This window comes from Chrysemys picta, chromosome 1, assembly GCF_011386835.1.
Source record: "Chrysemys picta bellii isolate R12L10 chromosome 1, ASM1138683v2, whole genome shotgun sequence".
Taxonomy (NCBI): Eukaryota; Metazoa; Chordata; order Testudines; family Emydidae; genus Chrysemys; species Chrysemys picta.
In genome coordinates this window covers 256273802-256287170 of record NC_088791.1, presented here as the reverse complement: position 1 = coordinate 256287170, position 13369 = coordinate 256273802, and the positions used below count along the sequence as shown (strand labels likewise).

The 13369-nt window shown below is 37.9% G+C and overlaps 1 protein-coding gene across 2 annotated transcripts in view; it reads left to right on the top strand.

The window, feature by feature from the left end:
- UBAC2 (UBA domain containing 2) overlaps positions 1-13369 on the top strand; it is a 146161-nt gene that overhangs the window by 100240 nt on the left and 32552 nt on the right. For both annotated transcript variants that reach the window (XM_005303896.5, XM_065581043.1), the window contains 2 exons: positions 3634-3757; positions 6400-6447. In XM_005303896.5, coding sequence (XP_005303953.1) covers positions 3634-3757; positions 6400-6447 — 172 coding nt within the window. The remainder of the gene's footprint in view (positions 1-3633; positions 3758-6399; positions 6448-13369) is intronic.

Genomic DNA, 13369 nt, shown 5'->3' with positions numbered 1-13369 from the left:
TTTAAAAAGTCTCGGACTATTCAGCTTGGAAAAGAGACGACTAAGGGAGAATATGATAGAGCAGGGGTCGGCAACGTTCGGCACGCAGCTCACCAGGGTTAGCATCCTGGCGGGCCGGGCCAGTTTTATTTACCTGCTGACGCGGCAGGTTCGGCCGATCGCGGCCCCCACTGGCCGCGGTTCGCCGTCCCGGGCCAATGGGGGCGGCGAGAAGCGGCGCGGGCGAGCGACGTGCTGGCTGCGGCTTCTCACCGCCCCCATTGGCCCAGGACGGCGAACCGCGGCCAGTGGGGGCCGCGATCGGCCGAACCTGCCGCGTCAGAAGGTAAATAAAACTGGCCCGGCCCGTCAGGGTGCTTACCCTGGCGAGCCGCGTGCCGAACTTTGCCGACCCCTGTGATAGAGGACTATAAAATCATGAAAGGTGTGGAGAAAATGAATAAGGAAGTGTTATTTACCCTTTCGTGAAACACAAGAACCAGGGGTCACCCAATGAAATTAATAGGCATCAGGTTTGAAACAAACCTAAGGAAGTACTTCTTTATACAACGCACAGTCAACCTTATGGAACTCGTTGCCAGAAGATGTTGTGAAGGCCCAAACTATAACTGGGTTCAAAAAAGAAATAGATACGTTCATAGGTCCATCAGTGACTATTAGGATGATCAGGGATATAACCCCAGGTTGGCTTATTTTGTAGATATTATTGAAACTTAAATCAAGACTGTACTGTAATTTTTTAAAATAAGTTTGTGTAACATTGTCTAGTTTATATTATGTATTGTGTGATTTGATATAGTTTATTATACGGATATAAAGAGAGAATAAGAACAAGGAGCAATGGTCTCAAGTTGCAGTGGGGGAGGTCTGTGTTGGATATTAGAAACACTATTTCACTAGGAGGGAGGTGAAGCACTGGAATGGGTTACCTAGGGAGGTGGTGGAATCTCCATCCTTAGACGTTTTTAAGGTCTGGCTTGACAAAGCCCTGGCTGGGATGATTTAGTTGGGAATTGGTCCTATTTTGAGCGGGTGGTTGGACTAGATGACCTCCTGAGGTCTCTTCCAATCCTAATCTTCTATGATTCTATGAATAAATTTTACTGCAGAAGTGCAAGATAGCAGAGTTAACTGAGACTGAGACTCCAGAAACAGTGTTAAAATACAACAAAGAATAATAAAAATCTCTACATTTTAAAAATAAAGCTTTACATAGTTGTATTGAAAGCTAATAAATAAATGAAGTTTCTAGACCTTCTAGCCAGAACTGGAAAATGTCTTGTTCACACCTTTGCATACACAATGTTTCTGCCGAAGTTCTTTTCAGAAGTTTAAAGTAGATAGTGATTTATGAAGTATCATTAAAAATCTTATCACTCATGTTAATAAAGATGTGAGGGTGCATAGATTCTGATTTGCAGGATATGTCCATTTGGATTGTTCCTTTAGTTACTGCCCTACAAAGGTATTTTGTTATTCCTAGGGTGAAGCAGAGAAGTAATTTTCCAAGGGTACAGGATACACTTATTCTCAAGTGTGGGTGAAGCACACAATTTATTTCCATACGATATTTTTGTATTGAAGAAAGAAATTTTGGAGAAGGGAAATGTTGCTTCCATTCTTGAGCCTATATTCCTAAATTAGGTATCCAAACTACTCTTTTCTCTGACAGTGATAAGACAAAACAAATTTTGATGCACTATTGGCAGGGAGTGGTCTTGACAGAGGGAAGGACTCTTCTTTTTTTTTTTTTCCCTCTCCTCTCTTATACTTTATGTGCTGCAGGGTACATTGGATCCAGTGGAAGTTATGCAAGCAGTCATGTAGAGCGAGTCTTTATACATGTTACACCTTTAGCCCCGCTTTTGAATTCTTACAACTTAAACAATTCAGATTTCTGTTAGGGTGTTGTATATTATGTTTATATGGATATATTTTCTTTATATGTGAGGGAATATGTGTTAAACTGGTCAATGTATTTTGCACAGCATCTCTCCTTTAGTTAAAATTTTATGTAATGTATTTTTGTCATATGCATAAAATAGAAGATATTAAAAATTGCCTTATTCTTTTATCCCCCGTAACCAAACTAAAGAACTGAAACCTTCAGAGAGGATGAAAGGGGAGGTCTTTAGCTGGTAGAGCATAAACCAAAGGAAATATTCATAGCCACAATTCTTTGAGCGAGCACAAAAATTCTATTTTTACCATATATATTGAATCTTCTGTGTTGGTTGTTCATAGTAGTTTAACTCATAAATACATTTCCACCATTAATTAACCTAATCAGTGAAATTATAGTGGAGTGAGCATCTCAACAAGTTATTTGGGTCCTGACCATGCTGCTGATCTGCTTATAGAACTCCCATTGTGTTCCGTGAGAGTTCTCTTTGGGAGGGGCTGCAGAAATAGGAGCTTTGATTATAATTCAGCAAGCCTGTGGGTATTCCTGTCTACTTATTTAACATGGTTGTATTTATTATTTTATTAATGAATTTTAAAAGTATAGACAATAGAATGGCTTGTAAAGAACTGTTGTTATCTGTGTATCTAAATTCCACAGTTCCAAAGCTTGTTTCCTACAAGATGCACCTTAACTCTAAAAATCCTGACTTTCTGGTTGCTGCTGGTTTTTTTAACTATATTTGTTTAAAGTTTCTTTTTACCCTTAAGTTACAGATATGTATTTTCAACCTTAACTTCAGCATAAAGAAGTTCTAGTCAGGTAATTTGTGTAGATTTTCTTTCTAGATTTGAAAAGTTTAGTACGTTTTGGGAAGCAGGGATCCGGTTATCTTTAAGAGCTTCCATGCTCCACAGAGCGCTTGGCAACATGAAGCAGCAAAGCTGGATAGTCAGGAGTATTTGCCTGAGATTTGCCTTTTAGGGTTTACAGACTCTGTAGGCACTTTGAGTTAGGGATAACAGACAGCCCTGGAAAATGCACTGTTCTCCTCTCTCTCTCGTGCTATATAACTCTTCACTTGCCACTCACCTGTTTGGAGCAAAAAAGCATCTTTGTCCTGAAGTAAGGTGGTGTTATTTTCCTTCCTATTGGTGATCTATATAAAACTTCTGCCCGTGCCCCTGGTGGGTGAACTGAGCGAAAATTTTGAATCTCTTTCCCCCCACCCCACTGTACATACAGGAAGGTGTGTGGTTTCTTTTTCTTCTGCCTCTCCCATGCTGTGGAAGATACACTGTTAAATTATTTGCTGATGCCTCCATCACTCCGTCCCTTATCATTTATCTATTTTGACTGTATTTTTTTAGGGCAGGACCTTGTCTGATCTTTGTCTGTAAAGCACGTATTACACTTTGGGTGCTACATGAATAATGGCAATATGAGCAGGATCAGTCCTCAAACCGTATATAATGTCTTCAAGGCAAAGTGTGTATTTTGCCAAATAAAATGTCCTTGTTGCTAGTTTGACAAATAAGGAAAAAACAAAAAAGAATGACAGTATAAAAAGCCCAACTAAACATTGGGGAAAATAACCTACATAATGCAATTGACATTTTTGTATTTAAGAAATTAGGATAGGTATTAAGTTATTTGGAATTAATTTGTTAATTGAGACCTTTTGAAATCGTTTCTAATTACTGTCTACATTATTTTTTTTTCTTTCACAGCTTGGGTCCTGTATTTGCTTTGTTTGTACCATTTTTTTGCTCCATTCCAAGGATGCAAGTGACACAAATATTAGGCCAATTTCCCATCACAAACAAGACATTGGTCTATATACTGGGTTTACAGGTACAGTATGTGCTTCCTTGTTCACCTTTCATTGAATTAGCAGTGTAGCAGTTTATAATTTTGCATGCCCTCGAGCTAATTTTGTAATATTGCCACCCATACATTTCACCTTAGGCCCACATTTTAAAGGTGTTTAGGTGTTGCTGCGCTCAGTGTTGCAAAGCCTAACTGACTTAGGAGCTTAAATCTCATTTTAAAAAGGGTTTTAGGCTCTTAGGAGCCAAAATCCCATTGACAGTTGATGGGATTTAGGCTCCTAAATGCCTAAATCACTTTTGAAAATATGTTCACTGCAACTGTATATGGTGGGTCCTTTGTTTAATTGGCTAGAAGAAAAGGGGTTGTTGTCCTTAGAAGGGCTTCCCTCTGCAATTGGTGGCAGAGATGGAGGAAGGGGAAGGTTTACCTGGAGAGATCAGGAAGGGGAGGTCGGCACTGCCTTTCCAGGTGACCAGAGAGGGAGGGCGTTGTACTCCAGGCAGTTCCAGAGAAGACTTCTCTGCCTGGGATTGGGCTGGCAACATCTACCCTCCTAAACATAGAATCAGAGTGGGCCAATCCCCCTCTTTTTCCTGCTCCCTTGATCCTCATACAAGGGGAGGGCAAGCGGGCCCAGGTTGGAAAGGAGGTCTGACAACAGCCCTCCCAAACACATGGAAACAATTAAAGAAATAACGACGACTTACACACTACAATTTATTGCTGGCTATTCCCAGATATTTTACATAAATAAATTTGCTGCCTAATTAAACTACATCCATTGGCTCCTGTGTTTCTTCCAGCATCGCCAGACAATGAGATTTAGTCTCCTAAATCAGTTAGGCATTGCAAAACTGAACATACCAACGCCTAAATACCCCAAATAATCTGGGCCCTCAGGCCTTATAACACCACCTAAAACAAGGGGGACAAATATGTACAATAGGGATTTTTTATTGCCAGTGACCTACTGTAGTAGGATGAAATGAGCCAGTATGCAAGATTACTGCTATTTCATTAACTTCTATTTCTGTCATTCCCCAGAAAAAAGGGGTAAACTCTAAGTTATGAAATATCTCTTATTTTGCTTAATCTTTTTTACTTTAACAAAAATCCTGATAGCTCAACCACTGTATTGATGTGACATTAACTGATTTTTTCTTATTTCCTTGTTTCCTGCCGTGCGAAGCAGGAAAGAGTATATATAACTTTAATGTAATTTCACAGCAAGATTCTGCCCGTGTTTGACGGCAGCAAGAATCTGGTTGATTAAAGATTTTGATAGCTATATTTTATTTTCATACACAGCATTACCATTTGACAAATAAAATTGGTAATTTGTCAATAAGAATCTGACATTAAACTTATGTGGAACATAATATCAAAAGCATAAAGAGGAAAACTAATGAGAAAATATTAAGTATATAGTAGCCACAAAAAGTTCTAAAAATGAATGGGTGATTTATATAACAGGAGACTTGCACATTTATAAGAAACGATGCCTATTTATATACATTCTAGACATATTCTCAAAAATATCTCAAACTACCATGGAAAGTACCAGTAAATGTATAATACATGGTTAAGTGTGTTTTGGGATGAATAGGCCAGTTTCAGAATACTGACTCATGTCCACTTCTCTAACAACCCTTCCTCCATCCTGTCTGTCCTTGAGCACTTGGAGGGTTTTTCTGCATTCTGCTCAAGCACCGCATTCTGCCTTTGTCCCTCTGAAATGTTATCTGCTTCTCTTTTCTGCCTCCATCAAAACCATATGAAAAAAACATCTCCCACTGAGTCCTTTCCCATCTTAATCACTGGCTTTTGCTGTCTTACCTTAGTTTCCTAACAAATAGATCACTGCTGCTGCCAACCACTCTGACTTCACTCGAACTTTCCCTGTTGCATTCACAACTGCTATTGCCACACTAAGAGTGAGGAGCACTCATTTGCCCTTTCTTCACTCGTGAATTATGATCTCATCTCAAGTCACCCTTTTTGCAGACAAATTCTGGAGAAAGTGGCCTCATTCTGGCCACCTCTCTCAGAACAATCTCCTTTACCAATTTCAGTCTGGTTTTCAGCCCTTTCCTTGCACTGAGACTGACCTTCTCCAGGTGACTAAATACCTATACCTTAATTCAAATAATGGATTCCCTCTCTTGGGTGGAGAGGGATGGAGTAACTTCATTTCTTAAAACTTGACCTCCACTCTGGGCCACCTCCATGACTACACAGTTAAGAGTTGCTCCTTTAACTTATGCTGCCTCCTCTGTTTGGGACTCCTTTCCCTCTCCCTCTGAGCTGCTGAGTCACTTCCTTTGTTTAAATCTGTCTTTCAAACTTGTTTTTCTCTGTAGCTTATAAACTGACTTCCTGCAAAGCATTATGTTGAACTTAATAATGATAAATGAAAAGAAAATGCATAGTATTGTGGGAAAAGAACAGCTGTCATATCCCACCTGCTTTTTCCATCTCTTTAGTTCTGGAGTATGCCACTGCTATTATGGAACTGAATTTATGCAAAAATGGATGACTCTGACTGTTTACTTTGAGAAGATAGACACAAGTCCTACCATAATACTAGGGGATAGTAAATCCAAAAACGTCATCTGTGTAAATACTAATACCCATATTAAAATCATTACTCTTATATCTTCCAGCTCGTAACCTCTGGTTCCTACATCTGGATTGTAGCTGTAAGTGGACTGGTAAGTATTACCATTTCAAAAATGGTGTGTGATGTTTTAGAGCACTTTGATAAATTTATGTTCCAACCTATTGATGCTCTAAAAATAACCTTGTATCTTATTGTAAAAGCGTGGAGGTTTTTTATTTTTACTAAACATATTCGTGCAAATTATCCAGTTTCTGAGCAGCAGCAAATTATGAACAATAATGGAAATTAAAATTCTAGTATTAAATTCAGAAGTCCTAGGACACTGGCTAGACTGATGCTAAAGACAGATTGACAATAGAAGTGTCTTCTTTATAAAGAGTAACCAGACTGTCTTGGCTGAAATGTGCAGGTTGGCATCATTTTCTCAGAATATCATTTTAGTGCAGTGTGTGTAGCTTTAGACACATCATGATTAATATTCACAATACAGTAGAAATGTTAATTCTAATAAAGTATTCGTTTATATTTATTCACCCAAGTATTTTATTGTTATCTGTTTTTAAGAGACTGCAGACTTTTATTTTAACATTCAGTTCTCTAGCCTTTTCATTGTGATGATGTAAATTCATGTTTTGCCTTCCTTGTAGAAGGTGAGTAAAACAACCGTTTGCCACCATATAGTAGCAGTAAGAAAGGTGTGAAATAAGTTTCCCCACCTTAGCTCAGTGAGGTGTGCAGTCTGCCCCTCTGTTATCCTCTTCACCTTAGTTGTTAACACTGGGACACTTTTAAATGATGATACAGTTTACAGTGCAATCAAGATGCTTCTTAAAATATGTTTTTTTGAACATCCTGTGCTCCCAGAAGTGAGACACTGAGATTCTTCTTTTAAACTTTGTATGTCCTCGAAATTTCTTTAGGAATGACACAGCTTTCTGGTGTTAAAATGCTGGCTCTATGAAATGGCTCTTATGACTCACTGAAAGTTGGAACCTCTCTCAAAGCAGCTCAACATTAGACCACCTAATTTTGAACATGAATAGCATGCTCATGTTCTCAGCAGGAACATTTTGAGGTACGCCTTTTGTTGGTAGATCAGAAATTTGGCAATAACTTATGCTCACAGGTAGGTCCTATCAACTAGAACTTTCAGGAGATAGGTAAGCACAGACCTAAATATATAAGACGAGCCAGGTATCATTTCCACAGCCCAGTAAACATGTAACCATTTCCAAAGCCTATTCTAAATTATACTGTGAGCTGGTAGGATGACTGAGCAGAAACAAAATGCAGCTACAGGCAGCAAAATCTGTTCAGCAGTTCAATATTTTTATAAATGTAACTAAAAACAAGGTAACATAAGCAAAAAGAGTAACTAACAAACCAAAGCTTCTGAATTTTGGAGATCAGCCCCACCCGGAGCGCCTGAGTAAGGAGCTGTGACTAAAGCTGTCTTCCTGTTACTTCAGAGGCTCTTTTTATAGCCCTTCCTTTTGCACGGGTGTTCGGGGGAGGAAAGGGAAGCTGAATTTGACACCATATGTATTGGACAGTAGGGCAATGTGTTTGCACCCTGTCATACAGATCTTGAAGGAAACTTACTGCCTGATGGGTTTTTGTTTTTTTAGAATGCCTGATGTAATACTTACCAGAATGTCCATTTTCAAAAATTGTACAGTTTCTCTAAACTGAGACATCTGTAATAAAATGTACTTGTGTGTTTTGTTTCAGTTCTTTTTCAGAAACAAAATGTTTTAAAAAAATGTAAGTTGATCAAGTCTGATTTTCATTGGTAGCAAGTTGATAGGACTGAACTGAACTTTCAGTTAGAATAAATGCTTCAAAATATCATTTAACTTTTCATGTCATTTTAAGTCAACACCTGGTTTATAGCTCTGAATCAAGTCATTAGTACAAATTGATATTTTTCAGTCCATAATACTTATGCAAGACATGCTTTGCCTGTATCATCGGCTGAAGGACTGATCAGAAGATCAGTGTTGTAATTCAGAAAACAAATACATCTCCTGTATTCCAGATGTCTCTTGCATAACATAACCATCACTCTGCTATATATAAGCAGTTGCTTCCTTTTTTTTTTTTTAGAAAGAGAGAGAGAAAAGTGGTAATTTTGCAGCTTAGAAAACAGTTGAGAGTAAAATGTTATTACATAAAATGTAAAGTCTGCATTTACAGTGGTTCATATTTCACCATTTAACACTGCAAAAACTTTTTATGACATCTGTGTGTATATTTCTGCAAGGTATTTAATATTTTGATTTGGCAAACTATATATTTGTGTGTTTGTGACAATTGTACTACTCTTGATTGTGTGTAATTGATTAGTCAGTTTGGACCAGATTTTCAGAACTGTGCATGGAGACTTGCACATGCAAAATGTCATGTATTTGAGTCCGTAGTCATGACAGTCAGATGTGTAACTGATCATTTGCACACAGTTACTGCATTTGAGTACCCATTGTGTTAATTAAAAAGACAAATTAGGCACCCAAATGCCTGAGCATAGTGTCATTTTGAAATCTGGCTCTTGTTGAAATTCTGCTCTCATCAAGCATCGAAATGTGTTCTGCTTCATTTCTGAATAGTTGTCCAGTTCTCATATATTTTGTTTCGGCCAATTAAGTTCTCTTTTACAAGTTAAATATCAAGTACAAAACCAAATGAGTCCATTCAACTAAATGATGACTGATGATATACATGTGTAAGTTACCAAGCAAAACTGATGAGCTGGGTCCCTTCTAAAAGAAATTTCTCATTCTGGGTCAGGTCAGCCCCCAAAGAGCTACAAGCGCAGGTGCACTTCACACACAAATTTCCCTCTTTCCATGTGGAAGTGAGAGTAGTGCTACCTATGCAACTCTGTTTCTTCCTCTCCTTGCCCTGTCTGGATATTATTTGATTGGAGCTCTTCATACTTGAGCTGGAGTAGGGGAGGATATTCCTCTCTGCACCATCATTCCCTGCAAAACTCTTAGGTTTCTGAGCAAAAAAAGACAGACTGGAAGTAATACAACTTTGAGTTGTTCCTCCTCCTGTGTTCCTTCTCAGTAGCTACTGAATAGTTTGAGGGGGACCCAGTAGTGACAAAAATACACATATCTACAAATATATCTATAGATATGGCATGTATAGTTACTGGAACATTTTGGAAAGTTTGTAGTATGAAGTTGGATTGCTCCCAACATCTTTAATAGCAGAATCACAGATCTGGTGTAGTATCAGCAAGTTGGGTATATGTTCTATCATCAGAATTGAAGGGAAAAAAATCCTGTTTCTAGCTTGGCTTCAAGTATATCTTTCTGGATTGTTGAATTTGTATCCGGGTAGAATACACATTAGAGGCTACTTTTTTACTCTACAAGATCAAAATAGGTATTTTTCAGTACCATTGCTTGTAATTACTATTAAAATACAGAATCCTGCTCACATCTCTTGTATACCAGTATGTGCCTGGTCATTTCAGCTATTGAGAGGACAGAATGTTGTGCAAAGAATGTCACTAACAAGTTTCATGGAAGTTTCTCTGCAAACAGTACAATATAGGAAAAAAGTATTGTCAACACTTATACAGTGTTGACATAAAAATTAACATATAATGCTAATCTTTCAAGAACTTAGGGACCTACTTTAAAATTTAGTTTCTTGTAATTGGCTTTGTCAGGGGTGTGATACGTTTGGTGCATCCAAAAAAGAAATACTTAGGGTATGTCTTCACTGCCAACATTAAAGCGCTGCCGCAGCAACACTTTAACGTGGCTGTGTAGTCGCAGCACCAGCGCTAGGGGACAGTTCTCCCAGCGCTTTAAAAAAACCACCCCCATGAGGGGAGTAGCTCCCAGCGCTGTGCACTGTCTACACTGCCATTTGACAGCGCTGAAACTTGCATCAAACTGTTTTATATGGATAGACATATTTCTGGAAGCAATTTATATCATCAAAACAGGCAGCTGCAAGCTATACGGGTGATACACCGTACACTAACTTTTAATGTTAGAACATGGACTTCTGTCTTTGTTGCATTTAATTTCAACCAACGGTCTTCTCAACTGGTTTATCCAATCTCATTGCGCAACCAAGTTAAGCCTGGAAACAAAAAGGTTTCTTTCTTTTTTTTTTCTTTTTTTTTTTGTAAACAAGTACAGCTTCTTAAAATGGCCTGTCTACTTCTATGCTGCATTAAACACGCGAAAATCAGCTTCTCTCTAAAGAAGTACATTTCTGATTGGCTGTCAGTTTATATTTCTCATTGTTATACTCTTGCAGGATTGAAATATGAGGGGCATGTCAAGGCTCCCTCAATATTAGCTACAGCATAACTGCGACAAGAGCTAATCTCAGGTTGGTACCAACAGATGAGATTTCCCAACCGCAACATGGAGTTCCCTCTGTACATATACATAAGATTATCATCACACAGTTCTACATATCAAGGTTTCTGCTATCTATGTTGAAAGGGGCTGTATTTAGTGGAAAATTGAGTCTGCTAGAGCCTCTTCCCTTTTTGTGGTGTAAGTGTTGAAATGTCTTGTCTTTCACCCAGTGTAATGTGTGTCAATTTCGTAGTAGTTTGCTTTCAAAATAGGCTGTACTACATTCATCTCAGTATCTGGGATAGTCTGAGTCTTCTCTATGCCATCACCAAATTGGATACTGTCTCAGACTCTGGGGCATTTAGTTTTCAACATTCTTCACTTTAAAAGTACTGAATTTCCTTGAAATTTGACTTGCTTTGTAGATACCATTGAAACTTAAAAACCAAACCTACTCTGAAGTCTGTGTGTACTCTATTATAATTTACTAAATTGAACGTTCTAATATTACTTTATATTTGTATTGTACTATATATTGTATGTTTTGGGGAAATGATATAAACACTGTATTTTAAGACATCAGCACAAGGGGACAGAATTAAGGTAGAAAGTTCTACCTTAACTCTGCTTTTTCTGACTTCTGAATGCTTGATTTCTCAACCTTGACATTGCATTAATAGTATTCTTTTGCATGGACTACAAATAAAAATGATTACATATTTAGAGATGGGTGTTGGGTTGGTTTTTCTGTTTATTTAGTAACCAGTGTGCCAAGGCTTCTTTTTCTAGTGGTGGTCACTTCAGTGGTTGGTCTGTCCTTCTTGTAGGAGACTGGGAAGGGTGAGAAGCAAAGCATTTAATCAGTGCTTTCATGTTTTGAGATATCTTACTGTGATAGTAAGAATAAAATCATCAAACTAATTATTTGAAGAGATCTGGGGAATGGTTAGTTCTCAAAATAGTTTGACTATGATGTAATACAGTTTCCCTTGCACTGAAGATGAAAGCATAAACCTTACTAAGGGCTTGTCTGTGCTTGCAGCGCTGCAGCTGTAGTGCTTAGTGAAGATGTTACCTGCACCAAGGGGAGAGCTTCAGGATTAGGTTCGATATAACTACGTCTCTCAGGGGTGTGAGAAATCCATACCTCTGCCAGCATAAGTGTAGACCAAGCCTTAGACTGAAAATTTGTCATGGCTTGAAATTACACCTTGACCAGTACATACCTAAGGCATGTCTTTTTAGCTGGGGAGGGAAGGAGATACTGTTTTTCAATACACTTGTTTATGCTCTCCATAAGAAGAGGAATTATTTTTCCAAGTGGGTTTCATACACATTTTTAGTACTTTCTAGTGACATGACCATACTTACAATGTGCCTTCAACAAATCTAAAACTACTGCTAAAATGGAGGCCTGATTATGGTACAAAATAATACACTAGGCTGTTTGTGCTATTTAATGTGTATTTAAAAGACTGAATCTACCCCCACAAGTAAGTCTTGCCCCAAATCCTACCCCACCCTGAAATCAAATATTTCAGAGTTAGTTATATATGTGTATCTTGGTGCAAAATCAGAACACATGTAGCTATGAATTTTCCTGGAGTTCTCTAGGACTTATGCTTCAGATAATTCTACTTGCATTTAGGTAGTTATTCTATGCAGCCTTTTAGGCTTAGGTCATTTACAGAAGCATCAGCTGAATAACAATAGGCTTAGGTTATCAAAATGTACAGTAAAGTATACATTAATAATGTTTTATGTCATTGACTTCTGAAGCCAAACAAAATTTGCATTGGAGTCTGAATTGGCTTTAATGGTGCAGCTCAGGATGAGAGTATGTTCTAGAAACTATTTGTCAAACATTTGCCTTCAGTACTTTAGAGTTACACTGATGTAACAGAAGGCACAATATTGGCCCTATTTTCCAAAGTTAAATGGTATTGTATATCGCTGTGGATAGTGCACTGAAAACTGAGGCAGCAGATTTTATTTATGTATATAGTAAGGGTGTGAAAAGGTACATATGTGGAGATTCATATTTAGGGCTCTGACATTCAGATTCATTTTCACACAATTCTTTCATTCTGTTAAAGTTTAAAGTAGGCCATTATGCAACAGTACAGTGCACTAGCCCTTTTTTTTTGTTTGTGTATATTATTCTGGCTTTTATTCAGGAGAGTAGTTAAGCACATAGGCAATGTTGCCAGCTCTTGCAATTTTATCATGAGTCTACAATATTTTATGTAGTTCTTAAAGCCCCAGTTGCTGGAATCTAGGGATTGCATGAGAACCTCAGCTTTCTTTCTTTTTTTAAAGTAAGTTTTTAGCCTTTATGCTTGTGGACAAAAGCTTGAAAATGTGAAGCAATGTGTATCTGAAAGCTTCAGAAACCAGAAAAGAACCCCACATTTACTATTTTTAAAAAGATCATGATTTTTAGCCAATCTCATGATTTTTAAAGGCCTGAGGTTGGCAATACTGTATATGTTACTTTAAGCATGAGAGTAGGTCTACTGAAGTCAGAAAATCTACTCTCACTTGTTTAAAGTTATATACGTGCTTATGTATTTTTCTAAATTGGAACGTCTATTTTTAAGCAGTAAAGAGTGATTTATGTGGTCTCCAGCCTCTGAAGGTATTGCCTAGGAGAGATTTAGAGCAGTGAACTGGTAACTTAGC